This window comes from Hypanus sabinus, unplaced genomic scaffold, assembly GCF_030144855.1.
Source record: "Hypanus sabinus isolate sHypSab1 unplaced genomic scaffold, sHypSab1.hap1 scaffold_2638, whole genome shotgun sequence".
NCBI lineage: Eukaryota > Metazoa > Chordata > Chondrichthyes > Myliobatiformes > Dasyatidae > Hypanus > Hypanus sabinus.
Window position 1 is genome coordinate 9,538 of NW_026780768.1, and position 15,536 is coordinate 25,073.

The following is a 15,536-nucleotide window of genomic DNA, read 5'->3' on the forward strand; positions in this document are numbered from 1 at the left end:
CCAGCACCACCACACCCCCTTCACTAGCACCACCACACCCCCTTCACTAGCACCACCACACCCCCCAACCCCACCAGCACCACCACACCACCCCCACCAGAACCAACACACCCCCCACCCCACCAGCACCTCCACATCCCCCCACCCCACCAGCACACTCCCCCACACCAGCACCACCACACCCCCTTCACTAGCACCACCACACCCCCTTCACTAGCACCACCACACCCCCCAACCCCACCAGCAACACCACACCACCCCCACCAGAACCAACACACCCCCACCCCACCAGCACCTCCACACCCCCCCACCCCACCAGCACACTCCCCCACACCAGCACCACCACACCCCCCCACCCCACCAGCACACACCCCCCCACCAGCACCACCACACCCCCCAACCCCACCAGCACCACCACACCCCCCAACCCCACCAGCACCTCCATACCCCCCACCCCACCAGCACCACCACACCCCCCCACCAGCACACACACCCCCCCACCAGCACCACCACGACCCCCCACCCCACCAGCACACACCCCCCCACCAGCACCACCACACCCCCCACCCCACCAGCACCACCACACCCCCCCACCAGCACCACCACACCCCCCCACCTCACCAGCACCACCACAACCCCCACCACACCAGCACCTCCACACCCCCCCACCCCACCAGCACCACCACACCCCCCACCAGCACACACAACCCCACCAGCATCACCACACCCACCCACCCCACCAGCACACACCCCCCAACCAGCACCACCACACCCCCCCCACCCCACCTGCACCACCACAACCCCCACCAGCACCACCACACCCACCCACCCCACCAGCACACACCCCCCCACCAGCACAACCACACCCCCCCACCAGCACCACCACACCCCCCCACCCCAACAGCACCACAACACCCCCCAACCCCACCAGCACCACCACACCCCCCCAGCAGCACCACCACACCCCCCCACCCCACCAGCACCACCACAGCCCCCCCACCAGCACCACCACTCCCCCCAACCCCACCAGCACCACCACACCCCCCCACCCCACCAGCACCTCCACACCCCCCACCCCACCAGCACCACCACACCCCCCCACCAGCACACACACCCCCCCACCAGCACACACACACCCCCACCAGCACCACCACAACCCCCCACCCCACCAGCACCACCACACCCCCCCACCAGCACCACCACACACCCCCACCTCACCAGCACCACCACAACCCCCACCCCACCAGCACCTCCACACCCCTCCACCCCACCAGCACCACCACACCCCCCCACCAGCACACACACCCCCCACCAGCATCACCACACCCACCCACCCCACCAGCACACACCCCCCAACCAGCACCACCACAACCCCCCACCCCACCAGCACCACCACACCACCCCACCAGCACCACCACACCACCCACCCCACCAGCACACACCCCCCCACCAGCACCACCACACCCCCCAACCCCACCAGCACCACCACACCCCCCCCACCAGCACCACCACACCCCCCCACCCCACCAGCACCACCACACCCCCCCACCAGCACACACACCCCCCACCAGCATCACCACACCCACTCACCCCAACAGCACACACCCCCCCACCAGCACCACCACACCCCCCCACCCCACCAGCACCACCACACCCCCCACCCCACCAGCACCTCCACACCCCCCCACCCCACCAGCACCACCACACCCCCCCACCAGCATCACCACACCCACCCACCCCACCAGCACCACCACACCCCCCCACCAGCATCACCACACCCCCCACCTCACCAGCACCACCACACCCCCCCACCAGCATCACCACACCCACCCACCCCACCAGCACCACCACACCCCCCCACCAGCATCACCACACCCACCCACCCCACCAGCACCACCACACCCCCCCACCCCACCAGCACCACCACACCCCCCCACCAGCATCACCACACCCACCCACCCCACCAGCATCACCACACCCACCCACCCCACCAGCACACACCCCCCAACCAGCACCACCACACCCCCCCACCCCACCAGCACCACCACACCCCCCCACCAGCACCACCACACCCCCCCACCCCACCAGCACACACCCCCCCACCAGCACCACCACACCCCCCCACCCCAACAGCACCACCACACCCCCCAACCCCACCAGCACCACCACACCCCCCACCCCACCAGCACCACCACACCCCCCCACCCCACCAGCACCACCACACCCCCCCACCAGCACACACACCCCCACCAGCACCACCACACCCCCCACCAAACCAGCACCCACACCCCCCCACCCCAACAGCACACACCCCCCACCCCACCAGCACACACACCCCCACCAGCACCACCACACACCCCCACCCCAACAGCACCACCACACCCCCCAACCCCACCAGCACCACCACACCCCCCCACCCCACCAGCACCACCACACCCCCACCCCAGCAGCACCTCCACACCCCCCCACCCCACCAGCAGACACACCCCCACCAGCACCTCCACACCCCCCCACCGCACCAGCACACACACTCCCCCACCCCACCAGCACACACACACCCCCAGCAGCATCACCACACCCCCCACCCCACCAGCACCACCACACCCCCCACCCCACCAGCACCACCACACCCCCCACCCCACCAGCACCACCACACCCACCCACCCCACCAGCACACACCCCCCCACCAGCACCACCACACCCCCCCACCCCACCAGCACCACCACACCCCCCCACCAGCACCACCACACCCACCCACCCCACCAGCACACACCCCCCCACCAGCACCACCACACCCCCCCACCCCACCAGCACCACCACACCCCCCACCCCACCAGCACCCACACCCCCCCCACCCCAACAGCACACACCCCCCCACCAGCACCTCCACAACCCCCCCACCCCACCAGCACACACACTCCCCTACCCCACCAGCACACACACTCCCCCACCCCACCAGCACACACACCCCCACCAGCACCACCACACCCCCCACCCCACCAGCACCACCACACCCACCCACCCCACCAGCACCACCACACCCCCCCACCAGCACCACCACACCCACCCACCCCACCAGCACACACCCCCCCACCAGCACCTCCACACCCCCCCCACCCCACCAGCACACACACTCCCCTACCCCACCAGCACACACACTCCCCCACCCCACCAGCACACACACCCCCACCAGCACCACCACACACCCCCACCCCAACAGCACCACCACACCCCCCAACCCCACCAGCACCACCACACCCCCCCCACCCCACCAGCACCACCACACCCCCACCCCAGCAGCACCTCCACACCCCCCCACCCCACCAGCAGACACCCCCCCACCAGCACCTCCACACCCCCCCACCCCACCAGCACACACACTCCCCCACCCCACCAGCACACACACTCCCCCACCCCACCAGCACACACACACCCCCAGCAGCATCACCACACCCCCCCACCCCACCAGCACCACCACACCCCCCACCCCACCAGCACCACCACACCCACCCACCCCACCAGCACACACCCCCCCACCAGCACCACCACACCCCCCCACCAGCACCACCACACCCACCCACCCCACCAGCACACACCCCCCCACCAGGACCACCACACCCCTCCACCCCACCAGCACCACCACACCCCCCACCCCACCAGCACCACCACATCCCCCCACCCCAACAGCACCACCACACCCCCCAACCAGCACCACCACACCCCCCCACCCCACCAGCACCACCACACCCCCCCACCAGCACACACACCCCCCACCAGCATCACCACACCCACCCACCCCACCAGCACACACCCCCCCACCAGCACCACCACACCCCTCCACCCCACCAGCACCACCACACCCACCCCACCAGCACCACCACATCCCCCCACCCCAACAGCACACACCCCCCACCAGCACCTCCACACCCCCCCCACCCCACCAGCACCACCACATCCCCCCACCCCAACAGCACACACCCCCCACCAGCACCTCCACACCCCCCCACCCCACCAGCACCACCACATCCCCCCACCCCAACAGCACACACCCCCCACCAGCACCTCCACACCCCCCCCCACCCCACCAGCACACACACTCCCCTACCCCACCAGCACACACACTCCCCCACCCCACCAGCAGACACACCCCCACCAGCACCACCACACACCCCCACCCCAACAGCACCACCACACCCCCCAACCCCACCAGCACCACCACACCCCCCCACCCCACCAGCACCACCACACCCCCACCCCAGCAGCACCTCCACACCCCCCCACCCCACCAGCACACACACTCCCCCACCCCACCAGCACACACACACCCCCCACCAGCACCACCACAACCCCCCACCAGCACCACCACACACCCCCCACCAGCACCACCACAACCCCACACCAGCACCACCACACACCCCCCACCAGCACCACCACAACCCCCCACCAGCACCACCTCACACCCCCCACCAGCACCACCACACACACCCCCACCAGCACCACCACACACCCCCCCACTAGCACCACCACACCCCCCCACCAGCACCACCACACCCCCCAACCCACCAGCACACACCCCCCCACCAGCACCACCACACCCCCCAGCAGGTGATCTGAGGCTGCGTGAAGAGCCATTGAGATCACGCCTATTAATCCAGCTCCCTCACCCCGTCCCTCAGTGACCCCCCTCCCCCAGCTCCCTCAAACCGTCCCTCAGTGACCCCTCTCCCCCAGGACACTGTGTCACTGACTGTATCCCCACTGACGTTAATCCAGCTCCCTCACACCGTCCCTCAGTGACCCCTCTCCCCCAGCGTCCTGTGTCACTGTCTGTATCCCCACTGACGTTAATCCAGCTCCGTCACACCGTCCCTCAGTGACCCCTCTCCCCCAGCGTCCTGTGTCACTGACTGTATCCCCACTGACGTTAATCCAGCTCCCTCAGACCGTCCCTCAGTGACCCCTCTCCCCCAGGGTCCTGTGTAACTGACTGTATCCCCACTGACGTTAATCCAGCTCCCTCACACCGTCCCTCAGTGACCCCTCTCCCCCAGCGTCCTGTGTCACTGACTGTATCCCCACTGACGTTAATCCAGCTCCCTCACACCGTCCCTCAGTGAATCCTCTCCCCCAGCATCCTGTGTCACTGACTGTATCCCCACTGACGGTAATCCAGCTCCCACACACCGTCCCTCAGTGACCCCTCTCCCCCAGCGTCCTGTGTCACTGACTGAATCCCCACTGACGTTAATCCAGCTCCCTCACTCCGTCCCTCAGTGACCCCTCTCCCCCAGGGTCCTGTGTCACTGACTGTATCCCCACTGACGTTAATCCAGCTCCCTCACACCGTCCCTCAGTGACCCCTCTCCCCCAGCGTCCTGTGTCACTGACAGTATCCCCACTGACGTTAATCCAGCTCCCTCACACCGTCCCTCAGTGACCCGTCTCCCCCAGCGTCCTGTGTCGCTGACAGTATCCCCACTGACGTTAATCCAGCTCCCTCACACCGTCCCTCAGTGACCCCTCTCCCCCAGCGTCCTGTGTAACTGACTGTATCCCCACTGACGTTAATCCAGCTCCCTCACACCGTCCCTCAGTGACCCCTCTCCCCCAGCGTCCTGTGTCACTGACTGTATCCACACTGACGTTAATCCAGCTCCCTCACACCGTCCCTCAGTGACCCCTCTCCCCCAGCTCCCTCACACCGTCCCTCAGTGACCCCTCTCCCCCACCGTCCTGTGTAACTGACTGTATCTTCACTGACGATAATCCAGCTCCCTCACACCGTCCCTCAGTGACCCCTCTCCCCCAGGGTCCTGTGTCACTGACTGTATCCCCACTGACGTTAATCCAGCTCCCTCACACCGTCCCTCAGTGACCCCTCTACCCCAGCTCCCTCACACGGTCCCTCAGTGACCCCTCTCCCCCAGCGTCCTGTGTCACTGTCTGTATCCCCACTGACGTTAATCCAGCTCCCTCACACCGTCCCTCAGTGACCCCTCTCCCCCAGGGTCCTGTGTCACTGACAGTATCCCCACTGACGTTAATCCAGCTCCCTCACACCGTCCCTCAGTGACCCCTCTCCCCCAGCGTCCTGTGTCACCGACTGTATCCCCACTGACGTTAATCCAGCTCCCTCACACCGTCCCTCTGTGACCCCTCTCCCCCAGCTCCCTGTGTCACTGATTGTATCCCCACTGACGTTAATCCAGCTCCCTCACACCGTTACTCAGTGACCCCTCTCCCCCAGGGTCCTGTGTCACTGTCTGTATCCCCACTGACGTTAATCCAGCTCCCTCACACCGTCCCTCAGTGACCCCTCTCCCCCAGCGTCCTGTGTCACTGACTGTATCCCCACTGACTTTAATCCAGCTCCCTCACACCGTCCCTCAGTGACCCCTCTCCCCCAGCGTCCTGTCACTGACTGTATCCCCACTGACGTTAATCCCTCTCCCTCACACCGTCCCTCAGTGACCCCTCTCCCCCAGCGTCTTGTGTCACTGACAGTATCCCCACTGACATTAATCCAGCTCCCTCACACCGTCCCTCAGTGACCCCTCTCCCCAAGCGTCCTGTGTCACTGACAGTATCCCCACTGACATTAATCCAGCTCCCTCACACCGTCCCTCAGTGACCCCTCTCCCCCAGCGTCCTGTGTCACTGACTGTATCCCCACTGACATTAGTCCAGCTCCCTCGCACCGTCCCTCAGTGATCCCTCTCCCCCAGCGTCCTGTGTCACTGACAGTATCCCCACTGACATTAATCCAGCTCCCTCACACCGTCCCTCAGTGACCCCTCTCCCCCAGCGTCCTGTGTCACTGACTGTATCCACACTGACGTTAATCCAGCTCCCTCACACCGTCCCTCTGTGACCCCTCTCCCCCAGCGTCCTGTGTCACTGACTGTATCCCCACTGACGTTAATCCAGCTCCCTCACACCGTCCCTCAGTGACCCCTCTCCCCCAGCGTCCTGTGTCACTGACTGTATCCCCACTGACGTTAATCCAGCTCCCTCACACCGTCCCTCAGAGACCCCTCTCCCCCAGGACACTTTGTCACCGACTGTATCTCCAATGACGTTAATCCAGCTCCCTCACACCGTCCCTCAGTGACCCCTCTCCCCCAGCTCCCTCACACCGTCCCTCAGTGACCCCTCCCCCAGCTCCCTCACACCGTCCCTCAGTGACCCCTCTCCCCCAGCTCCCTCACACCGTCCCTCAGTGACCCCTCTCCCCCAGCTCCCTCACACCGTCCGTCAGTGACCCCTCTCGCCCAGCGTCCTGTGTCACTGACTGTAACCCCACTGACATTAATCCAGCTCCCTCACACCGTCCCTCAGTGACCCCTCTACCCCAGGGTCCTGTCACTGACTGTATCCCCACTGACGTTAATCCAGCTCCCTCACACCGTCCCTCAGTGACCCCTCTCCCTCAGTGTCCTGTCCCACTGACTGTATCCACACTGACGTTAATCCAGCTCCCTCACACCGTCCCTCAGTGACCCCTCTCCCCCAGCGTCCTGTGTCACTGACTGAATCCCCACTGACGGTAATCCAGCTCCCTCACACCGTCCCTCAGTGACCCCTCTCCCCCAGCGTCCTGTGTCACTGACTGTATCCCCACTGACGTTAATCCAGCTCCCTCACACCGTCCCTCAGTGACCCCTCTCCCCCAGCGTCCTGTCACTGACTGTATCCCCACTGACGTTAATCCAGCTCCCTCACACCGTCCCTCAGTGACCCCTCTCCCCCAGCGTCCTGTGTCACTGACTGTATCCACACTGACGTTAATCCAGCTCCCTCACACCGTCCCTCAGTGACCCCTCTCCCCCAGCGTCCTGTGTCACTGACTGTATCCCCACTGACGTTAATCCAGCTCCCTCACACCGTCCCTCAGTGACCCCTCTCCCCCAGCGTCCTGTGTCACTGACTGTATCCACACTGACGTTAATCCAGCTCCCTCACACCGTCCCTCAGTGACCCCTCTCCCCCAGCGTCCTGTGTCACTGACTGTATCCCCACTGACATTAATCCAGCTCCCTCACACCGTCCCTCAGTGACCCATCTCCCCCAGCGTCCTGTGTCACTGACTGTATCCCCACTGACATTAATCCAGCTCCCTCACACCGTCCCTCAGTGACCCCTCTCCCCAGCGTCCTGTGTCACTGACAGTATCCCCACTGACGTTAATCCCTCTCCCTCACACCGTCCCTCTGTGACCCCTCTCTCCCAGCGTCCTGTGTCACTGACAGTATCCCCACTGACGTTAATCCCTCTCCCTCACACCGTCCCTCTGTGACCCCTCTCTCCCAGCGTCCTGTGTCACTGACAGTATCCCCACTGACGTTAATCCCTCTCCCTCACACCGTCCCTCTGTGACCCCTCTCTCCCAGCGTCCTGTGTCACTGACAGTATCCCCACTGACGTTAATCCCTCTCCCTCACACCGTCCCTCTGTGACCCCTCTCTCCCAGCGTCCTGTGTCACTGACAGTATCCCCACTGACGTTAATCCCTCTCCCTCACACCGTCCCTCTGTGACCCCTCTCTCCCAGCGTCCTGTGTCACTGACTGTATCCCCACTGACATTAATCCAGCTCCCTCACACCGTCCCTCTGTGACCCCTCTCTCCCAGCGTCCTGTGTCACTGACTGTATCCCCACTGACGTTAATCCAGCTCCCTCACACCGTCCCTCAGTGACCCCTCTCCCCCAGCGTCCTGTGTCACTGACTGTATCCCCACTGACGTTAATCCCTCTCCCTCACCCCGTCCCTCAGTGACCCCTCTCCCCTAGCGTCCTGTGTCACTGACAGTATCCCCACTGACGTTAATCCAGCTCCCACACACCGTCCCTCAGTGACCCCTCTCCCCCAGGACACTGTGTCACTGACTGTATCCCCACTGACGTTAATCCAGCTCCCTCACACCGTCCCTCAGTGACCCCTCTCCCCCAGCGTCCTGTGTCACTGACTGTATCCCCACTGACGTTAATCCGGCTCCCTCACACCGTCCCTCAGTGACCCCTCTCCCCCAGGGTCCTGTGTCACTGACTGTATCCCCACTGACGTTAATCCAGCTCCCTCCCACCGTCCCTCAGTGACCCCTCTCCCCCAGCGTCCTGTGTCACTGACTGTATCCCCACTGACGTTAATCCAGCTTCCTCACCCCGTCCCTCAGTGACCCCTCTCCCCCAGCGTCCTGTGTCACTGACTGTATCCCCACTGACATTAATCCAGCTCCCTCACCCCGTCCCTCAGTGACCCCTCTCCCCCAGCGTCCTGTGTCACTGACTGTATCCCCACTGACGTTAATGCAGCTCCCTCACACCGTCCCTCAGTGACCCCTCTCCCCCAGCGTCCTGTGTCACTGACTGTATCCCCACTGACGTTAATCCAGCTCCCTCACACCGTCCCTCAGTGACCCCTCTCCCCCAGCGTCTTGTGTCACTGACTGTATCCCCACTGACGTTAATTCCTCACTAACCGCCCCCCCGTGCTGTCCCTCCCCACTCCCCAGGAGAGAGAGCCAGCACCGATGAGAAGGGTGCCAGCGCTCTGTTTGCTACCCAGCTGGACGACAGCCTGTGCGGGCGCCCCGTTCAGCACCGCGAGGTCCAGGGCAACGAGTCGGAACTCTTCATGTCGTATTTCCCGCACGGCATCAAGTACCAGGTCTGTACCTCTGCTGCCCGCCCTCCCCGTTTCTTCCCTCTCTCTCTCCCCCCTACTCAGCCCTCTCTCTCCCCTCCGCGCTGCGTACCACCTTCCCCCTCGCCAGCATCCCCCCATCCCCATTTCCGACCCTCTCCCCCGTTCTTTAGCTTGCCCTTGCCCCTCCCCCCTCTCACCCTACCTCTGCCGTCCACTCCACCTCTAACATCATCCCTCCCCTTCCTAACATCATCCTGCCCCTCTTTCCCGCCGCTCAACTTCCCCTTCCCACTCCTCTTCTGTCCCCTTATCTCTCCCCCTCCCCCTCCGTTTCCCTCCCTTCCCTCTCCTCCTCTTTCCCCTCAACCCCTCCCGTCACAACGCCTTTTCTTATCCGCTCCCTCCCCTTCTTTTCCCTCTCACCTCTGACCCCTCCCACTGACCCCTTATTTCTCCCTCCCCTTCCCCTACCCATCCCCTCAATCCCTCTCCTCATCCCTCCTCCTCTCACCCTTTCTCACTCGATTTCCCTCTCACTAACCTCTCCCCTATTTATCCTTCCCATACCCCTCCCCTCACTCCCTCTCCTCCTTATCCCTCCTCCCACCTCTTTCTCACAGTCCCTCCACCCTCCATTTTCCTCTCTCTAACCCCTCCCCATTTCTCCCCACTCCCTCCGCCCCTCTTACTCCCACTATGCCTGTCCCACCTCTACCCTCCCACAGACCCCCTCCCCAGTTTCTCCCCTGCCCTTGCGTCGCCCCTCTCTCATCCCCACTCCCCCTCCCCCCCTTCCGTTCCTGTCTGGGAGGGAGAAGGGTGGAAGGACACTTGCTTTCGGGCAGGGAACCACCTCTCCCGTGGAGGGTGTGTGGTGTCTCTGCCCTGTGGGATGTTGTTAAGATCGATCCGTTCCTGTTTGGGAGGGAGAAGGGTGGAAGGACACTTGCTTTCGGGCAGGGAACCACCTCTCCCGTGGAGGGTGTGGGGTGTCTCTGCCCTGTGGGATGTTGTTAAGATCGATCCCATTGGCACAACGGCGGGATGGAGTGGGATCTGTTCATTGTTGTGCCAACCCTCTGACTCGCCTCTCACTCTCTCACCCCCTCCCTCCCTCTCTCGCACCCTCTCCCCCCTCTCCCCCTCTCTCTCTCACTCCCTCCCACTCCCTCTCTCGCTCTCTCTCTCCCCTCTCTCCCCCTCCCTCTCTCACCCCCTCCCTCCCTCTCTCGCACCCTCTCCCCTCCCTCTCTCTCTCTCTCCCCTCTCTCCCCCTCTCTCTCTCACTCCCTCCCTCTCTCTCTCTCACCCTCCCTCTCCCTCTCTCGCTCTCTCTCCCCTCTCTCCCCCTCTCTCTCTCACTCCCTCCCTCCCTCTCTCGCACCCTCTCCCCCCTCTCTCTCCCCTCTCTCCCCCTCTCTCGCTCTCTCTCCCCTCTCCCCCTCTCTCACCCCCCTCCCTCCCTCTCCCTCTCTCGCACCCTCTCCCCTCTCTCTCTCACTCCCTCCCTCTCCCTCTCTCGCTCTCTCCCCTCTCTCCCCCTCTCTCTCTCACTCCCTCCCTCTCCCTCTCTCGCTCCCTCTCTCCCTCTCTCTCACTCCCTTCCCCTCTCTCCTCTCCCTCTCTCGCACCCTCTCCCCTCTCTCTCTCACTCCCTCCCTCTCCCTCTCTCACTCTCTCGCACCCTCTCCCCTCTCTCCCTCTCTCTCTCCCCTCTCTCCCCCTCTCTCTCTCACTCCCTCCCTCTCTCTCTCCCTCTCCCTCTCTCGCTCTCTCTCCCCTCTCTCCCCCTCTCTCTCACTCCCTCCCCCTCTCTCGCTCCCTCTCTCCCTCGCTCTCTCCCTTCTCCTCTCTCCCCTCTCTCACTCCCTCCCTTTCTCTCCCTCTCTCTCTCACTCCCTCCCTCTCCCTCTCGCTCCCTCTCTCTCACTCCCCCTCTCTCCCCTCTCTCACTCCCTCCCTCTTTCTCTCCCTCTCTCTCTCGCTCCCCCTCTCTCTCTCGGACTTTCTCACTCTCTCCCCCTCTCTCTACATCACGCCCTCTCACTCTCTCGCTCCCTCTCTCCCCTCTCCCCCACTCTCACCCTCCCTCTCTCTCTCACTCCCTGTCTCCCTTCCTCCGTCCCTCCCTCTCTTCATCTCTCTGTTCGTCCATCTCTCACTGTCACACACACTCCCTCCCTCCTGTTCTCTCTCCCTTCGTCCATCTCTTTATCACCCCATCATTCTCTCGCCGTCTCTCCCTCTCTCTCCCTCTCTCCCTCCCTCCCTCACCCTCTCCACTCCCTGCACTCCACCCCGCGGCCAGGAGGGTGGAGTGGACTCCGGGTTCCACAAGGTCGCCCCGGACCACGCGTCCGTCCGGAGACTTTACCACGTCCAGGGCCGGAAGATCGTCCGCGCCCGGCAGGTGGCGCTCAACTGGGAGAGCTTCAACACCGGGGACTGCTTCATCCTCGACCTCGGGGAGGTAGGGCGGAGGGGTAGAGGGAGCAGCGGGGCGGGGGAGAGGGAGCCGGGAGAGGAGGGAATGTTGTGGAGGAGGGGGGGGAGTCTTCGTCCTTGGCCTCAGAGAGATGATAGGAGGCATAGTAGGTGAGGCGATAGGAGGGAGGGAGGGTGAAGGGCCTCATCAACCTCGGAGAGGTAGGGGCTTAGAGCTGGGTTGAGGGTTTGAGGGGGACCTGGAGGTGCAAGGGGGGAGGGAAAGAAGAGCAGGGGTCGCCCTTGACCTCGCGGAAGGAAGGAGGCAGGAGGGAGAGTCGGAGATGGGAGGGGATGATGGAGGAGGGAAGGAGGGGAGGGGGCTTCACGACCTCAGAGAGGCAGGGGTACTTAGGGGAGAGGAAGGGCAGGGAGGAGAAGAGAGAGGGAGCAGGAGGGAGGAGAATTGGAGGGAATGAGGATGGGGAAGGGAGAAGATGGTCGGTGCAGGGAATGGTGGGGAAGGGGGAGCGGAGCGGTTTGCCAAGGGCAGCGGGGAGTGGATGGAGGGAATGAGGGAAAGACCGGAGGGGAGGAGTGGGGGTGGGAGAGGGAGGTTGGGGGGGTGGGAGGGGGACAGTTCGGGGGGGGGGGCAATGCGTGTGCAGCAAGAATGGGGCCTGAGTCAAACATACAACATTTTTCACCCCCCCCCATCGCCCCATCCCTCCTCACACTCCCCACCTCTCTCTTCTTCTCTGACCATCCCGTCTTCTTTCCTCACTCCCTACCCTCACCCTTCCCAGACCATTTTCCAGTGGTGTGGGACCAGCGCCAACTTGCACGAGCGCCAGAGGTCGGCTCAATTCGCCAGCTCGATCCGGGACCTCGAGCGTAAGGGCCGGGCTCAGGTCGTCACCGTACGGGACGGCGAGGAGCCCCCGGAGATGATCGAGGTGAGGTCTCGCCCCTATCCGCAGGATGCCCCCCCCCCACCCACCCCACAATGTACTGAGCTCCCTCTATCACACCCCGCAAAAAAAACACTTCCCACCATTTACACTTGTACGCCGAGTTCCCCCCCCCCCGTCCCTCGACACTCCCCACCGTTCACGGTGCATGTCCTACCCTCGTACACCGAGGTCCCCCTGTCCCTCGACATTCCCCACCGTTCACGGTGCGTGTCCTACCCTCGCACCCCGAGGTCCCCCCCCCGTCCCTCGACACTCCCCACCGTTCACGGTGCATGTCCTACCCTCGTACACCGAGGTCCCCCTGTCCCTCGACACTCCCCACCGTTCACGGAGCGTGTCCTACCCTCGTACACCGAGGTCCCCCTGTCCCTCGACACTCCCCACCGTTCACGGAGCGTGTCCTACCCTCGTACACCGAGGACCCCCCTGTCCCTCGACACTCCCCACCGTTCACGGTGCGTGTCCTACCCTCGCACCCCGAGGTCCCCCCCCCCGTCCCTCGACACTCCCCACTGTTCACGGTGCGTGTCCTACCCTCGTACACCGAAGTCCCCCTGTCCCTCGACACTCCCCACTGTTCACGGTGCGTGTCCTACCCTCGTACACCGAGGTCCCTCTGTCCCTCGACACTCCTCCCCTCCCCGTTCACGGTGCGTTTCCTACCCTCGTACACCGAGGTCCCCCCGCCCCTCGACAGTCCCCACCGTTCACGGTGCGTGTCCTACCCCCGCACCCTGAGTTCCCTCTGTCCCTCGACAGTCCCCACCGTTCACGGTGCGTGTCCTACCCTCGCACCCTGAGGTCCCTCTGTCCCTCGACACTCCCCACCGTTCACGGTGCGTGTCCTACCCCCGCACCCTGAGGTCCCTCTGTCCCTCGATACTCCCCGGTGAGAGTCCCACCTTCGTACATCGAAACGCCCACCCCGGTGGCGCCTCTTCCCGGGACGTGTTTTCCGCCGCGCCAGGTCTGAGTCTCCCGCCGTTCCCGCAGGTCCTGGGAGCCAAGCCGTCGCTGAGGGAGGGAAGCCCCCAGGACGACGCCCAGGCCGATCAGACCCACAGCAAGACGGCCGAGCTCTCCAAGGTGAGTGTGTCCCCAGGCGCGGAGGGGCGCGGTGGTGCTGGAGATTTGGAGGGGAATTTGACTGGATGGGTCGAGACGCTCTGGGAAAGTGTGGTCCTAACTCCTTTTTCCCCCCCCCTACCTTTACTCCCCCTGTAACCCCTTTCTCTACACCTCCTCTGCCTCCCCTCTTCCCCCGTTCTCTCTCGCCCGCTGTCCCCCCCTCCTTCTCCACCCCGCCCACTTCTCTCTTCGCGCCCCCCCCCAGGTTTCAGACGCCACCGGCTCGATGTTGCTGACCCCCATCTCGTCCAAAAGCCCCTTCGCCCGGTCGCTGCTCCAGTCTGACGACTGCTTCCTCCTCGACAACGGCATCTGTGGCAAAGTGTACGTCTGGAAAGGTAAATCCCACTTTCCACCCCTCTCCCCTCCTCCCTCCCTAACCTCGCCAATCCCACCTACCTCTCGGCCTCCCGCCCGACCCCGCAACCTCAGCGTCCACCTCCCTCCCTTCCTGCCCCGCCCCCCCTGACCTCCGAACCCCGACACCCTCCGATCCGGACCCGTTTCGCTCGCCGCCCTGCGCCCCCCCGGCCCTTCCTTCCGCCCCTCGACCCCTGACCCTAACGCTGCCGGACTCGCTTCGGATCCGACCCCTGACCTTTGACCCCATCTTCATCCCACTCCTCCGCCACCCCTCCGTTAGCCATTCTGCCTTCATTCCCCCCCCCCCCTCTCTCTCTCTCTCTGCCCCCTCCCTCCAGGTCGAGGCGCCAACGTGAAGGAGAAGCGGGCAGCCCTTAAAGTCGCCGAGGACGTCATCGCGCGTCGCAGCTACGCCCCAAACACTCAGGTAACCGGGATCTACCCGTGGGTATTCCCCTCCGGAATCTCCCCTATCCTCACCCTCCCTCCAGGACTGTCTGCTCCTCACAACACCTGAATCCCCCCCCCTCGTACACCTCGACACTCCCCACCGTTCACGGTGTGTGTCCTACCCTCGTACCCCGAGGTCCCCCTGTCCCTCGACACTCCCCACCGTTCACGGTGCGTGTCCTACCCTCGTACCCCGAGGTCCCCCTGTCCCTCGACACCCCCCACCGTTCACGGTGTGTGTCCTACCCTCGTACCCCGAGGTCCCCCTGTCCCTCGACACTCCCCACCGTTCACGGTGCGTGTCCTACCCTCGTACCCCGAGGTCCCCCTGTCCCTCGACACCCCCCCACCGTTCACGGTGTGTGTCCTACCCTCGTACCCCGAGGTCCCCCTGTCCCTCGACACTCCCCACCGTTCACGGTGTGTGTCCTACCCTCGTACACCGAGGTCCCTCTGTCCCTCGACACTCCCTACCGTTCACGGTGCGTGTCCTACCCTCGTACCCCGAGGTCCGCCTGTCCCTCGACACTCCCTACCGTTCACGGTGTGTG

At 64.4% G+C, this 15,536-nt stretch overlaps 1 protein-coding gene across 1 annotated transcript; it reads left to right on the forward strand.

The window, feature by feature from the left end:
* Positions 1–9,478: 9,478 nt before the first annotated feature.
* LOC132388089 (macrophage-capping protein-like) lies at positions 9,479–15,067 on the forward strand (the record flags this gene model as incomplete). Its single annotated transcript, XM_059960441.1, has 6 exons — positions 9,479–9,667; positions 11,955–12,116; positions 12,877–13,026; positions 14,038–14,130; positions 14,378–14,510; positions 14,874–15,067. Coding segments are annotated over 6 exons (906 nt in total), but the record flags the coding sequence as incomplete, so codon positions are not given.
* Between the last annotated feature and the right edge of the window lie 469 nt (positions 15,068–15,536).